General features: G+C 35.7%; 1 protein-coding gene across 1 annotated transcript in view; it reads left to right on the top strand.

Annotated features, from left to right (window-relative positions):
* The window catches only part of Nmdar1 (NMDA receptor 1), a 36,282-nt gene extending 22,334 nt beyond the window's left edge, over positions 1 to 13,948 (top strand). The window contains exons 10-15 of the mRNA XM_065221751.1: positions 949 to 1,282; positions 1,341 to 1,663; positions 5,114 to 5,360; positions 12,534 to 12,807; positions 12,862 to 13,288; positions 13,493 to 13,948. Of these exons, the coding sequence (XP_065077823.1) occupies positions 949 to 1,282; positions 1,341 to 1,663; positions 5,114 to 5,360; positions 12,534 to 12,807; positions 12,862 to 13,288; positions 13,493 to 13,750 (1,863 nt within the window). The 3' untranslated portion in view covers positions 13,751 to 13,948. The remainder of the gene's footprint in view (positions 1 to 948; positions 1,283 to 1,340; positions 1,664 to 5,113; positions 5,361 to 12,533; positions 12,808 to 12,861; positions 13,289 to 13,492) is intronic.
* Positions 13,949 to 17,006: the final 3,058 nt, after the last annotated feature.

The raw sequence follows: 17,006 nt of genomic DNA, 5'->3' as shown, positions 1-17,006 counted from the left end.
GAAATGTTCATCAAGAGTTGTTAGCATACTAACATGTTTTGTTAATTTTCCATCAAAATTCCAAAATATAAAGAAATTAATTTTTGAACCGGAAATCTCATCGGTGATTATTGTGTTGTTGAATTTAACATGACAAAACTCGTATATGAACAAACTCATGCATGAGATTTGAATTGTTGAGTTTATCTCAACACAGATTGTCATGTACTGGTTAAAATATTCGTCTTTATTCCATTTAATGCAAGTTACCAGCCACTGATCCACAGATCGCCTTCAAGCTGGTATGGTGGGTCCACCTTATCTGCTGCGTCCCTCTTCGTTTAGTTGCAATCAGGTCGATTTCGAGAACCCTTTTAACATGGTCGTCGACCGGCATTCTAACGACGTGGGTGGTTCTACAAGCAGCTGATGCAATTCACGATTCATTCACCTCCTCCACGTTCCATCTTCCATCCGCACTCCACCGTAGATGGTACGCAAAAAACCTTTCTTTTGAAAATATTGGACCAGAATGTCCTCCTAAGTCCAAAATAAGCGCCATTCCCTGTCACAACGCGTCTTTGAATTTCTCTGCTGATGTCATTACCGCCGGTTTTTAGTACTGAAATGTATCATGTATAGCGGAAATGCCGGCTTCGCCAAAACCTTTACCTATCGTCAGGGGTGTAACGAACATCCTTAAGTGCTCAAATTTGATTAATCATTGCTCTGAAACATAATGCATACTCATTTAAAAAAAAACTCTCAGGGCTCACTTCATTTACCTCCTGATGATAATAGGTAAAGGTATTGCCGAAACCTTTCCCATATATAGTTCGATACAGCATGCATCTTAAAATAAATAATTCGTACTTTTGGCCAACTATCAAACTAATCCTAGTGCTATAAAAATTGTTCTTGATTGTGGTACTTTTTTAGTATTTATAGAAGGTGTTTTATTTAAAACAGGTTGCATTCGACAGTAATGGAGACAGAATATATGCTGGATACCACGTCATAAATGTGCAGCTTCCACCATCATCGCTCAAGCAAAATGTGAAAGTTGGAAGCTTTTTCTACGATGAAGAGAAAAGAAGGATGAAACTCAAAATAAACGACACCGTCTTGATTTGGCCAGGAAACACTGAAAAAAAGCCTGAAGGAATAATGATACCAACTCATTTGAAAGTACTTACCATCGAAGAAAAACCCTTTGTGTACGTGCGTAAACTGCTAGACGATGAAATTGATTGTGAAGATGAGGAAATCGTTTGCCCACATTTCAATTCAACTGATGGAAATGGTAATACATAATCTCGAAGAAACAGAAAAATGCAATCATCATTCTTTTGAAATTTCAGAAAAAGACTACTGTTGCAAAGGATATTGTATAGATTTGTTGAAGGCACTGGCTCAACGAATTAACTTTACCTTTGATTTAGCCTTATCTCCAGATGGCCAATTCGGACACTATCAACTAAAAAATCATACTACGGGAATAGGAACTAGCGTAAAAAAAGAATGGAACGGACTAATCGGTGAACTAGTAGCCGAAAGAGCGGATCTAATTGTAGCACCCTTGACTATCAATCCCGAAAGAGCTGAATTTATTGAATTTTCGAAGCCTTTCAAATACCAAGGCATTACAATTTTGGAAAAGAAGCCATCTAGGTCAAGTACGCTGGTAAGTTTCGAACTGCTTAAGCTGACACACGTCTGACGTTTTTCGCCCTAAAAAAAATAATTACTATCATGTCGTCCATTCCCGATAAACTTTTCAGATATAGCTTCAAAACGAAAACAATTTTTTATATGTTTAAAATTTTAGAATAAATTTTGTTTCAAATGTACTCATTTTATGTACTTACCCCACTATATTCTTAAACATTTGAATAAATTGTTTATGAGGAAGTTTGAACGTACTGAGAGTCATCGGTAAGAGACGTGTGTGTCAGAAAATTTGCGAAAAAAATCTAAGGGCACCGGTGGGATTCAAACCCAGAAGTTCCATTCAGCACACGGGTGCATTGCCAATTATACACCGGCGGACCTATACCCGAGCAGGAACGAATATCTCTATACCTTAAATTGGTATGGATGAGCCTGACATAAGAGGTAAAATACCAAAAAATAATACCAAAAAAAAATGTTCCCACAATACAAGTCCAATACCAAATTATGTTAATGCAATACCAAAACAATACCATCCAGGTATGTTTTTGGTATTCAAATATCAATGTTTGGTATTTACAAAGTATTTTCCATGTAATTTTTTGGTATTATTCTTTGGTATTTTACCTCTTATGTCATGCTGGTCAATACCAAATTTTGGTATCAGATCAGAATCAGGTATTCATATTAGTTATTTTCTCCTGCTCGGGTATGGTCTACGGATGTATTTGGCTAATGACATTTGAGTTTCGAATCCGTTTCCAAAGCTAGTCTTTCTGCGCAAGCGTTCTCTAGTACACAACAATCGTCTATTATCGACGAGATGTGCTTGTACCGCAACCGTTCAGTATAAGTCGATGTGAAGAAACACAGTACATATTTACAAACTTTCTCATAAACAATTAAATTAACTACAAAGTCGCTAAGCCCTAAATCATTTGATTAATAATTTGTAGTAGATTTAATTGTTTGGGTCGGTATCTCATCACGCTGCCTACGTAGTTTATGAACAGCCCCTATCCCAAGTAACACACTTCAGTCACATCAAGTTCAGTCCTGTAATGGTAAATTTGGAAAAGTGGTCACGCACGCAAATTTGGCATTGGGCATGAGAACTGATATAATTATTTTGGTAAATATTTTACTTTAATGATGGAGTTTTTTACAGATTCATTTCGGTAAGTTTTTTTTAGGAATTAATTTGTCAAGATCGGATGATATGTATATTCTTTTTTAAGCTTGATTGATGCTTTTTTATAACAGGCTAATGCTAATCAATAAAACCTAATATTGTGACATTTGACTTGTTTACATGTTATAAGCCTATCTTGATGCAATTTTTCTGGTCCATTAATATTATAGCATGTTATACCTCTGTAGTCTGAACAAGGCATAAATTAGATGTTACAATATTGGTTTTCATTGATGCTAAAACGCATTTATTGTGGTTTGATATGCGTTCGTCACATATTCTTTTTGCAGAAAATCTATCTTGAAATGCTTCGAAAATATAAATACCCTGCAAACCCATCTCCAGGCGCTAAACAAGATTCTAGTTAATCATGGTAAAGCAGTCTTGACCATCTTTCGTGAAAATAATACAGTACCAGACATAAGATTTTCTTTGCCACTGAAAAGTAAAAAAAAAACTGTAACTTTATCGGATGACGGTGAATTTTTTTGAAAAAATGGCTGCTAGTTGATCAAGTGTTTTGAGCGTAATATGATGAATCTGAAATAAGTTTGAGCATTTTTAGCAAAATGCTTCTTTTAGGAATAGCCTATTTATAATTGGAATTTCCTGGAGTATAATGAACCGTCCTTCCTTTCCTACAAAGTTTTTTTATATGCTTCAAGTTTTACTAATATTCAATGAGTACGAAAAACGTTTTATCAGTTGGATTGTTCATCTGACAAATTAAGCAAGGCTATACACTTTTGTCTAATCTGGGCTTTCACTCTGCTGACAAAAGTATATAACCTGCCGTTTGAAATGAGGTTATATAGTTGTGTCCACAGAGAGAAAACCCAGATCGGACCAAAGTATATAAGCTTGCCTAGTTTTAAAGATGTAAAAAAAAACTTTGTACATACCAAACCGATTTATGTTAACGGAAAACGGAAAATTTAATGCATATGAAAGAATATGTCTTGACCATCAATCAGCAAAATTTTAGCATATTTGATTCAATGTAGGAAATTCCATTTTTAAATAGGCTACTCCAAAAAGAAGCTATTTGCTAAAAATGCTCAAACTTCTTACAGCTTCAACCGATTATACTCACAACTGAACCGATACATTTCGAATACATGATCAATCAGCATCCAAAATTTCAGAATATTTTATGGAGTGGAGAAATGGCTCTTCAAACTTTTTTGAAGAGGATTAACATCACGATGTTATATACTTATGTCCGGTACTGAATAGCATTGTGATTATTTCTTTATTAAGGGGACTTTCAGCCTGTATAACATATTTACAAATAGGGTTTCTATTTTTTTTTTTTCATGAAATATGTTGCAAGTGTTACTTGGGTTACCACCTGTCCTAAACAGCTACAAGTGTTCTTGTAGCACTTCCACAATTGGGTTCTTTAAGGGTATTGAAGTAAATGCATATTCGTAATAAAATAAAAAGTGGCACCGAAATCCAAAATTTCATCAATTTAGATACCCTGGAACTAGTATAATAAATGAAATTACATTAGCAAAAATCACCATCTTAGCGCCCCTCTGTGGGACTTTGTGTGGGAGCGAGCGGTCAGTTTGTTAGTGAAGTTAGGATTATGCTTGAAATCTTGATTAAAAAATCTATATAAAAGTCTATGGATTTGAAAAACACATCTTTGCTAGGTAGTACAATAGACCCAGCAATAGAACAATTAATTGACCATGCATAATCGGAACTCTAATGAACACTACATCAAAGTTTTACAGAAATTTACTCACAGTTTTTTATGTGGCTCACAGAAAATTTTCAAAAAAAAATCAGTTATTAATACATTTATAAATTATCGACATCAAAAGAAACAATCAATATTTTAAGCATTTCCTTATGCTTCTGTATTTGTCTAATATTAGGTCATTTTAAATGAATATAATATTACCTGCTAATCTTTTTTGAAAGTAAATTAAACTAAATAAATCAAACAAGTATTAATTTGGAATGTCATTAAAACAATATATTTTTAACTCTATTTTTGTTTTCATTTACTGGGGACAGTAATTTTTACTGGGTTTAGAGGCAGCTGAAAAAGCCAGTAAACTTAAAACATACACACACACATATATATATATATATATATATATTTATATATATTTATGCAGGACTTGATTATTGAGAAATAGTATACATTCCGACTTTAACAAACGTTTCTTTTCAATGACAGTGTATTCCTATTATGACATTCCATATATACATTTTCCCAAAACTGGTAAATTAATTTCCCTTTTTCTATTCCAGGTATCGTTTTTGCAGCCATTTAGTAATACTCTATGGATATTAGTGATGGTCTCCGTACATGTAGTTGCACTGGTGTTGTACCTTTTGGATAGATTTTCTCCTTTTGGACGATTTAAATTAACTACCAACGATGGAACTGAGGAAGACGCACTCAACTTGAGCTCTGCAATCTGGTTTGCATGGGGAGTCTTACTGAATAGTGGAATTGGTGAAGGAACCCCTCGGAGCTTTTCGGCACGAGTGTTAGGTAATTTTTTAGAATGTGTAATGTTCAATTTCAAAAGTATGCTCAAGTTCTAAGGTCAAGCATCCGATATGGTTTTATAATCATATGTAAGTGATAAACATTAAATTAATTGTTTAATAGCACTATTTTACTATCATACCTGTGAGCAGGGTGCCTTCCATTCATTTTGGCTAAAAAAAAATGTTTTATGAGTTGGTTGGAAATGCTAACATGAAGCTTTAGAGTGATAATGTATTAGCTAGAGAATGATCTATAGAAGAGGGTAGGTGGATAGTTCCGTTAGAGTACGACAGTATGAAAATTGAATAGAAGTTGAAAATTAGTGAAGGGCCATTAATGCGACAGTTTTTAAGGGGAAGCTTACCGGCCCGAAAATAAAAAAAATATTTTCGGTACATTTTTATTTTTCTAAAAGTATTGCAAAAAAATATCAGAAATCCAAGAAAATCAGTTTCTTCCTTAGATTTTTGTCAAAAATCACATGTAAAAATTTTTTTGCATTCTCATCATGAAAAAAAATGAACTCTCAGCAAAACCGAAAAGTCGATGTTTTATGGTTTTTTTGAGTCGAACTTTATGCAATTGATTAATAACTTATAAAAAATGTTTTTGCACGTGAATTTTCTTTGAAAAATTAAAAAGGTTTTTATTATCTTTTCCAATATTTTTAGAAAAATCAAAACGTAATTATTTTTTTCGGAGCGGTGAGCTTCCCCTTAAAGTCAAACGCACATCTTTTGCCTAACCCGTACAATGTACGCGGAGACTTGCAGTATGTCTTCAAGTCTACAGGCAAAAGATGTGCGTCCTCTTTTTGCTCATAAACTGACTGCGGCTGTGGAATAGTTCTAGCGACGTTTCATCACTACCTAAGCCCCACGTTGCGAGAGCATTTCCAGTCGATGGTTTGTTATAATGCAATTCTTCTTTACCTAACTATTGTGTTGCTCGAATTTTGTGTGTGCGGATTTTAAACGGTACACCCTTTATGGAATAATAAGATATTATGATGATATTTTGTATGTGTAAGTAACAAAAAAAGATTGTAAAGTTTGTGTGTGGGGATGTGATGTGTATACCTTTTTTAAGAAGGGTAAAAATGTAGTCTTTAAATAGGGAACGTCAATTAATTATGTCACGTAAAAGGCCAATTTTCAAGCCGCTTCCCTCCCCCTTTGACACGTTTTATAAATGCACCTTAAAAAAGTAAAAGGTTGTGTCCTAGACACGACTGCAGTATGACGTAGAACCACACAAAATTGATGTTTTTCATGCATTTTTGACTATTATACTTTATCTTAAAATTTTCAAGTATTTCAATGTTTCGGTTATGGTTGACTCAAAACAATTTACACATTTTTCTTGACAAATATCCATGTGAAATTCCACATGATTTTCATTTTTCATTAGGTTCAGAACCTGATAGGATTTCCCGCAGTTTTTTATGAATGGGGCGGAGCAGAAAGTTTCTTTTGTGCAGAATATGTAAAATAGGATGGACTTTGGATGTTAATATAATTGCATATATAGAGGCACCAGATATGTTTTACCGTCAGTTGTGTGTAATTCAATGCAATTTTTTGTTCAAATTTGGTAAAACTTGGTTTTACTAATGATTGTGGTTTGTTTAAAATTTATTTCCCGGAAAAAAGGGATCGTCAAAGTCTGTCTCGCTTTCGGGTTATTGTTGAGGGGGGGTTAGAAGAGGTATTTGTGGGGGGGGGGGGTAGGAGGGGTTTGATGGTGGGGAGAGGGGTAGGAGAGGTTTGATAGTGGTGGGGGGGGGGTAGGAGAGGTTATTGAGGGGGGGGGGGTGAGAGATTGTTGTGAAGGGCGGAGGGGGTTTACATTATTGCTTTTCCTCATTGTGGTCACGCCGTGACCCACCTTAAGCCGCTGATTTGGTCCTGCTTGCTGCAGGACCAAGCGCCACGCCGTCCGAAGCGTTAATGAGCAGTGGCATGAGAGCAGCGCTGATTTATATCTTTTCAGGTTCAAGCAGAATGATGTGCAACCAAGTGGTATTCGTTTATGATGACTGGGTTTGGGAAAAAGGCTTATTTCATGAAATCAGTGATAAAATTATCATTTGTACATTTTCAAAAGTTTAATTACAGAAAAATTGGAAAAATATTTATTTCAACAGGTTCGTAATGTAATATCCTATCGATTGGCGTATTTGGATTTTAATTTCATCTATAAATGACAAAGTTACAAGCGTTCAAAACCTAACACTCCTTCACCACACATATTTTTTGACTTGCACCCCAGTATAGTCGACAAAGACGTAGTTCTACGTCAAAAATGTATGGATCGTCACGGTTTCCCCCCTCCCCAAAAAGTCGTGACGTAATTTATGATCGTTCCTATTCTCGATACCTCAAATATCATTTAAGGTGTGGTCGAGCAATAATTTTATGATTTAAACCATATTGAAACCTGTGTCTCAATGTTGAAGACTCTTTGTCTCACTGTTCCTACCTAATGGTTGTAACTAAATTAGATTAGCAGCACAATTAATCATCATTAAAAAAAAGCGATATGAGCAATAAAAAAATCTCAAATTGGCTACTAAAAACTACAGGGGTGCACCAATAAACAAAAAAAAGTTGCAATAGAAATGAATAAAAAGGCAATAAACAAATAAAAAGCTTCTTTTAATAATTTGAATGTGAGCGGTGAAAATGGCAAAAAGGGCAACAATAAATAGAATACGCTCAATTAAATAAGGATGAATCTCCACTAAATTAGGAAATTTGAGCACTAAATAACTCACCTACGTCACCTGCAGTTGAACATATTTTCCCATAAAAGTGGCAAAATGAGCAATGTCATATTGAATAACCGCAATAAATAAATCTAAAATGTCCCACACAAAGCGCACAGTTATCACTGTTTAAATCCAAACATGCTGTAAAATCGTGATTACTGAAAAAGTTCCAGAAACCAGGAGATACATGTATGCTTGAACATGAGGATGAGCCATCGTAAAATATAATTCGTTCTTAAAGAAAAGAAAATAATGCATACAGGAAAGTAAAAATGAGCAATTAAAAACGAACACTGCGCAATTTCAAATAAAAAAAAAATCCAATGCTATCCAGGAAATATTCTTTTAAATTGAAAGTTTATGAGCCAATAACTCAGATCAATTTCCATACGGTATTTTCAAGACAGCGATAAGTAATGATACGTGTCTCAGCTAACAAAGGCAATGTCGATAAAGAAGATTAACGAATGTGGGTCTCATTGAAAAATATACCATTAAACAAAATCAAAAGAGCACTTAAAACAGCTGTTTGAGCAATATATACGTCACAAAAGAGCACTAGAAAATGCCGTTTGAGCAATATAAAGGTAAAAAAAGACACAAAAAGCACAATTAATGTCCCAGGGAAAATTTCAAAAACGCTCAACAAAAAATAAGAAATGAGCAAGAAACGTATAAAATTAGCACATTGAAAAATAAATTGAGCATTTTAAAGGCCATGAAGGTCACTGAGAACGAAATCAAATGCAAATTTTCATCGAACCACAGACAAATAGACATAACACTCGCATCTTGTACATCGAACACGCATTTAACGGTCAACTTAAATATGTGTTAGTTGATAGCACCTCCGCCGGTGGCACCCATAGTTAATTTCCTTGCGTTTGACGTTTACCATCTGTTGAGCGTGACATCTCAACAGATGGCGGTAGTGTTTTAGTGACGATTGTTTACAGTGGAAACTATTCAATGTGTTATGTCTGTTTGTCTGTGATCGAACTATCGCCTCATTTTCTTTTTCAACAATCAAATGAAGGGGTTGAAGGCAAAGGGATGCAAGTGATTTTGATCGATTCTTGATAAAGGAGGTTCTCATCTGGCATCCAGAATGGCATACGCATCAAAGAAAGTTATTGCTGACTCACTAACAAAAGAGAAAGTCGATGAAGAGAAGCAGTCAAAGTTACTTGCACCCCTTGCCTCCAACTTCCTTAACACAAGGACGCCCCGTTTGGGTAAAGTAAACCTAGATTTGGGCAATCTGATCTTAGCGTGTAGAATGCAAGTGACAGCTGTTGCGCGTCTTGTCGTAAACAAAGCAAAGCCGCCACAGGTTTTCAAAAGATATTGTTTTCGTTCTTAGTAACCTTCATGGTCTATAAAATGCTTAATTTATTTTTCAATGTGCTAATTTTATACGTTTCTTGCTCATTTCTTATTTTTTGTTGAGCGTTTTTGAAATTTTCCCTGGGACATTCATTGTGCTTTTTGTGTCTTTTTTTACCTTTATATTGCTCAAACGGCATTTTCTAGTGCTCTTTTGTGACGTATATATTGCTCAAACAGCTGTTTTAAGTGCTCTTTTGATTTTGTTTAATGGTACCTTCTTCAATGAGACCCACATTCGTTAATCTTCTTTATCGACATCGCCTTTGTTAGCCGAAACACAGTATCATTACTTATTACTGTCTTGAAAATACCATATGGAAATTGATCTGGGTTATTGGCTCATAAACTTTCAATTTAAAAGAATATTTCCTGAATATCATTGGATTTTTCTTATTTTATATTGCGCAGTGTTCGTTTTTAATTGCTCATTTTGACTTTCCTGCATTAATTATTTTCATTTATTTAAGAACGATTCACATTTTACGATGGTTCATCCTCATGTTCAAGCATACATGTATCTCCTGGTTTCTGGGACTTTTTCAGTTTTTAATAACTATTTTCATTTTCTTTTTGGGGAAATAATCACGATTTTACAGCATATTTGGATTTAAACAGTGATAACTGTGCGCTTTGTGTGGGACATTTAAGATTTATTTATCGCGGTTATTCAATATGACATTGCTCATTTTGCCACTTTTATGGGAAAATATGTTCAACTGCAGGTGACGGACGAACACTTGAAGAAATATTATTATTTAAAAATTTATTTTCAGCTCTTCAATGATGAAACATCTTTTGAGTTCGTTGATGACGGAACATCTTTGGATTTATAACGTAATGATTAGTTTTTCTCAGTCTTCACTCAAGTTAGATCCATTGTTTTAAATAAGATAATTTTATTTTCAGATCGTTGAATATTTGAATATATGACATCATTAGGTTTACAAAATAATAATACACTTTTTTCAGTTTTCATTCATGCGGGATGTATGGATTTTAATTATTTAAGCTTGCTTTCAGCTCTTCGATGATGAAACACCTCTAGGATTTTATTATAATTTTTCATTTATATTATTGAATTTTGCATTTATATTATAAATATTCACTTTTTCAGCTTAGAGATGAACTAGCCTACAGAAGTTAAAGTAAAGTTAATGTAAAGTTAATGTAAAGTTAAAGTAAAGTTAGAGTTAAGTTAAAGTTAAGTTAAAGTTAAGTTAAAGTTAAGTTAAAGTTAAGTTAAAGTTAAGTTAAGTTAAAGTTAAGTTAAAGCTAAGTTAAAGTTAAGTTAAAGTTAAGTTAAAGTTAGGCTAAAGTTAAGTTAAAGTTAAGTTAAAGTTAAGTTAAAGTTAAGTTAAAGTTAGGCTAAAGTTAAGTTAAAGTTAAGTTAAAGTTAAGTTAAAGTTAAGTTAAAGTTAAGTTAAAGTTAAGTTTAAGTTAAGTTAAAGTTAAGTTAAAGCTAAGTTAAAGTTAAGTTAAAGTTAAGTTAAAGTTAAGTTAAAGTTAAGTTAAAGTTAAGTTAAAGCTAAGTTAAAGTTAAGTTAAAGTTAAGTTAAAGTTAGGTTAAAGTTAAGTTAAAGTTAAGTTAAAGTTAAGTTAAAGTTAAGTTAAAGTTAAGTTGAAGTTAAGTTGAAGTTAAGTTAAAGTTAAGTTAAAGTTAAGTCAAAGTTAAGTTAAAGTTAAGTTAAAGTTAAGTTAAAGTTAAGTTGAAGTTATGTTAAAGTTAAGTTAAAGTTAAGTTGAAGTTATGTTAAAGTTAAGTTAAAGTTAAGTTGAAGTTATGTTAAAGTTAAGATAAAATAAATTTAATATCATTTTATATTCTGTTTATACTCACGAGTGCGAGTGTGTGTGCGTGTGTATGCGCCCGTATGTATGTGTTTGTGTACCTATTATAAATCACTACAATCAGCATTAGTTTACCAAAAACGATCCCGGCTGCTGCAAACCTTTCCCCACATCCAACATCCCAGTGATTTCTCGTGGAAGCGCAGAGGATTTCTCGGTTTCCTTCACAGCGAGTATCACGTCAACACATTCCTTCCCATTCCCTATTGAACCTGCATTCGGACACGGCCGGCGCTGGTATTGCTAAATATTAGATCTTCAGTTTTTACACATTGAGGATGAATGTTAGTCCCAAACATCATCTGTTGGTTCTCTGTGTAATTGCAGCTGATCTGGTAATAACAGAGTAGCAACCGTGGGCGGTCAATAATGCTAAAAATATGTTCAACTGCAGGTGACGTAGGTGAGTTATTTAGTAGGGGAGAATGGTATAAAACGCATCCCCTGGGCAGAACGCACCAGCTGACTTTCATTTGTGTTTTTCATGGCTCTTACGTAACTTTTTTGTTGTCTTATCAAGCAGCACTTCTAGCATAGCATCTGAACTCAAAATCCTGCATGATAAATCCTTGAATTGGATTAAAAATTCCAAGAAAAACTCAAAAGAAAATGAAAAAGTGCGTCTTACCCCGGGGGTGCGTTATGTACTGTTCTCCCCTACTCAAATTTCCTAATTTAGTGGAGATTCATCCTTATTTAATTGAGCGTATTCTATTTACTGTTGCCCTTTTTGCCATTATTAAAAGAAGCTTTTTATTTGTGCATTGCCTTTTTCTTCAATTTTATTGCAGCTTTTTTTTGTTCATTGATGCACCCCTGTAATATTAAGTGGCCAATTGGAGATTTTTTATTGCTTGTGCTTTGTTAATTAGGGTACGTATATATTTTAGTCAAATTAGATTACAAGCAATCCACCTGAAACTTTTTTTTTTTAATCAACTAGAAACCTATACCATTCGAATGGAGTCATTTGTAGCTTTTATAAAAATACAATGAAAAAAATGTTGGACAAAAACTGTTTTATTGTTGTCTACTTTCCCGTACAACCACATTTTTAGCATGAACAATAGTCATCAGCAAAAAATAACATATGTCATGGAATTATCTAATAATGGTCAACAGAATTTTAAGCTTGGGGAATTTATTTGTATTTCTTTGTTTAACAGGAATGGTTTGGGCAGGTTTCGCAATGATCATTGTTGCATCTTACACTGCCAATTTGGCTGCTTTCCTTGTGTTGGAGCGACCGAAAACGAAGTTATCTGGAATTAACGATGCACGCCTTCGTAATACAATGGAGAACTTAACTTGCGCAACAGTTAAAGGATCTGCTGTTGATATGTATTTTCGCAGACAAGTTGAACTCTCTAACATGTATCGTACAATGGAAGCAAATAATTATGATACTGCTGAACAAGCAATTCAGGACGTTAAAGATGGGTAGTTTGAATCTGTGATATTTATTGATACTTTAGCTAACATCCTCAATTTCAGAAAATTAATGGCATTTATATGGGATTCTTCACGTTTGGAATACGAAGCAGCTAAGGATTGTGAGTTGGTTACGGCTGGAGAATTATTTGGAAGAAGTGGATATGGAATTGGCCTTCAAAAAGGGTCTCCTTGGACAGATGCGGTTACGTTAGCGATACTGGATTTTCATGAGAGTGGCTTCATGGAATTACTTGACAAAGAATGGATCTTCCATGGGAATATCCAGCAATGTGAACAATTCGAAAAAACTCCAAATACATTGGGTCTTAAAAATATGGCTGGAGTCTTCATTCTTGTTGGTGCTGGAATCGTTGGAGGAATAGGGCTTATCATAATCGAAGTTATTTACAAAAAGCACCAAATAAAAAAGCAAAAGAAAATGGAAATAGCCCGTCATGCTGCCGATAAATGGAGAGGAACTATAGAGGTAAATATTACTCATTTAAGTTAGGTCAATCTAAATTAAGATTCTATTTCCCCTATTAATTTCCATGTAAAATCAGCTTCTTTATAAAAGAGTTAAAATTTTGTGATGGAATTCGGAAAATATGGAAGCCTTTTAGTTCGGTGGAGAAAAAGCTTCATTCTACTGTGTACTTATTAACGCAATTTATTTCTGATTTATTTTTAGAAACGTAAGACCTTACGTGCTTCCCTTGCGATGCAGCGACAGTACAATGTAGGTCTGAATTCCGTTTCCAAATCAATTAGTCAAGCTGTTGACAAAAATCGCTATCCAAAACTCAATCCATTGTCACGTGCACCAGAAAGAGCATGGCCCGGAGACCATGAAATAGCTCGCAATCGTAGAAACAATGATAATTCATACAAGCCACCGCCAAGATATATGCCAACCTACGCTACTGATGTATCTCATCTAGTTGTTTGAATAGACGAGTTAGTATTCGGCTTATAAGTGTATGAAGTGTATGTGAAAACAAAACGGACGACTAATGCCATGTTCAAATTAAGGTGTTATAATATGTTAAAAGACTAACTTGATGACATTTTTCTTGTCGATGATTATTGTAACATAAGTCATTGAAACACAATATTAAAAAAAAAAGCATTATGTTTAATGACTAGATTAATAAATACAGGACAGCTAAACATGTTTAATTTCATAAGAGAAAGATATATTGACGGTTCGAATCCAGTATAGCGGAATCTTTGAATCTTGAACTGTGGGGCTTAAAAGACTTACTATGGTCAAGGGACTAACACGCCGCCATCTTTTTGAAGACAGCATAAAAGTGAAAACAAAGGAATCAAAGCTAGGCCCAAGCGTTATTCTCGCTATGGCTACTTGCTATACGGTGTTACACGACAAAAAACTGTTCAAGTGACCTATTGTAGATTGTATGTCTAGTCGAGTACACCGTGAAATCACATTTGAAATTGTTATTGTGAAATTAAAAACAACCCAAAAATTGAAAGTTATTGTAAAAACGATTTTTGGTAAGTTCCCGCATACCGCACACTATCATTTTTAATTTTCAAACGGCAAAGATAAAAAAATATACACATTTATGGTTAGTTTAGTTAAATTCGCCACGATAGAATGGCGCAATGGGCAGGCAATGGGGATTGCTAAGCTTCCCCTCTCTGATGAACCACTACATGAGAAAACCAAAGATCTAGTCCAGCAGTGATAGTATCACACTTGTTACTCCTTTAATTGAGATCCGCGTCGTAGTACGCTTACGTATAGGCACTGACGTTTAAGAAAGTGCCCAACGGTGCTCCTATTATTTGCGTGACAAGCTTTCATTGTTGTTTTCATTGAGGTATCACTCAGGTAAACATCATTTTTGTACATGGTATTGTAACTAATCTTATATGTGCTTCATTTTGATTTGGGATAAATGTTTGAACTATGGCTCGGGATTTCCACTGTGGCGTGCTTCTATTGTGACTTACCCATACGTATTTTTGTGGTGCGACATAGTGGAAACGTTAGTTGGAGCATATACCCTATATAACTTAAAAATCAGCTAGGAAACTAACTTCAAAGTGAAGCATTTTACTCACTTGAAGGTGTCACCTGGTGTAAGCGCTTCAGTCCAGCACCAATAACGCTATGCAAAATAAATACGTAACCCTATCACCAAACACAAAGGAAGTCTTCTGTAGCAGGTAGAAATCACACATCGTGGCAACAGTGCCATGAACGAACGGGATGAATTAGAAAGAATCTGTTATGTACCTGCTTTTGTACACTACGCGCTGCTCATCATTGCACACGGCACAATAGTAAATATGAGGCATCGTCTGTGTAGAATACATAGAAGGAGGATACCTATAAAAACCGACGCAAACTCAACAAGAGGGATCAGTTTCATTTCAACCATTGATGTTAATACACAAGTTCTAAATGCGCAAATATAGTTTTAGTTTAGTTTAAATCAGTGTTTTTCTCATCCATCCGGTCACATCCAGAAGCAAGTGGTTTTACAAATACAGTCCACATCAGTTGTCTGCAGTTTGTTTGAGTGGTCCACCCATGAGCCATTTGTCTGCGGACAAACAAATCCAAATCCAGCCACAAGACAGCAAGCTGCATTCTTCCATCATCAAGGGCCAAGCCTAGGCCCAAACATTGGTCCTTCGAACCGGATCGTTCCTGCTGCCACCGTCGCTTCTGGTGAGATTATTGGTTGTGAAAGAGTGAAAAGTGAACACGAAAGAACACTTCCACGTGTCATACCTACGTTCGATGGAAAATATGAACACTGGGAGAGATTCAAGATTATGTTCCAGGATGTGGTGAACCGAACGAACGAATCCAGTCGCATAAAGCTGTACCACCTCGAAAAAGCATTGATCGGAGACGCCACTGACATAATAGATGCGAAGACTATCAGTGACGGTAATTACGAAAGGGCATGGCAACTGCTCGATGAACGCTTCGAAGACAAGAGGCGTATTGTTCATCTACACATTGGAGGCCTCATCAAAGTGAAGAAACTGTTCAAGGAGAACTACGATGATTTACGAATGCTCGTCGAGTCTTCTATCAGCCATGTGAAGAATCTCAAGTTCCTGGGTCAAGAATTTACTGGAGTTTCAGAGCAGATCTTGGTGTACATTCTGGCTGGAGCGCTGGATGACGAAATCAAGATGCACTGGGAGTCTACAGTCAAGCGAGGAGTGATGCCTACCTTCGATGAAACCATTACATTCCTGAAGCACCGTGTCTCCATCCTAGAGCGGTGCCAAATCTAAGCACCACACAGCGAGGCTCAACCTTATTGTGTCAATCTTAAGCCAATAACGTACAAGCCATCGTTCCAAAAAGCCAACGCAGCTACAACACCGACGCAACAAGAACTTCGGTGTGACTTCTGCAGCAGCAATCACTTCACCTACAAGTGTCCATCATTCAAGAATTTATCGATCAGCCAGCGGTTTGCGTTGGTGAGAGAGACAAACATCTGCTTTAACTGCCTCCGAGTTGGACACCGATCGACAGAATGCAACTCTAATAAGACGTGTTTCAAGTCCCAGAAGAAACATCATACCATGTTGCACGAAGAGTCTCCGATGCAGGATGTAGCAGCACAAGGAAATTCTGCAAGTCAACCAGCCATCACGCCGCCGATGGCATCCGGATCTAGTGAAGTATCTTCCTCGTCCAGTTGTGAACAATCCGGCAGTAAGCTGCCAGCGTGCAACCATTCCCAGGCAGTAAAGACTGTCATGCTTCTTACAGCCGTTGTCAATGTGCGAGATCGCAACGGAGGAGTTATTCCATGTCACACCCTTCTGGACAACGGTCCCAGGTAAATTTAATTTCGGAATTAATGTTCAACCGTTTAGGTCTGGAACGAAAGCCAGTGTATCCCTATCACTGGCATAGGAGCATCAAAAACGTACACTAGAGACATCATCCTTGCCGAAGTTCAATCCAGGATAAACAATTCCACCATGGAGATCGAATGCTTGGTCGTTCCCAAGGTAACAGGAGTGATTCCGTCAAAAAAGATCGATACATCATCTTGGCCAATACCAGCTGGTTTCCAAATGGCCGATCCGCAGTTTCATACGCAAAACCATATTGACATGCCTATCGGTGTATCAAAGTTCTTCCGTTTACTAAAGTCAGGATTCTTCCAAATGGCCGATGACCTGCCAGATCTTCGAGA

This window comes from Ochlerotatus camptorhynchus, unplaced genomic scaffold (assembly GCF_037179485.1).
Source record: "Ochlerotatus camptorhynchus isolate MF236.1 unplaced genomic scaffold, CSIRO-AGI_Acam_v1.1 ptg000148l, whole genome shotgun sequence".
In the NCBI taxonomy this organism is placed as follows: Eukaryota; Metazoa; Arthropoda; class Insecta; order Diptera; family Culicidae; genus Ochlerotatus; species Ochlerotatus camptorhynchus.
The sequence above is the reverse complement of the archived record's forward strand: the minus strand, read 5'-3'. Positions and strand labels throughout refer to the sequence as shown.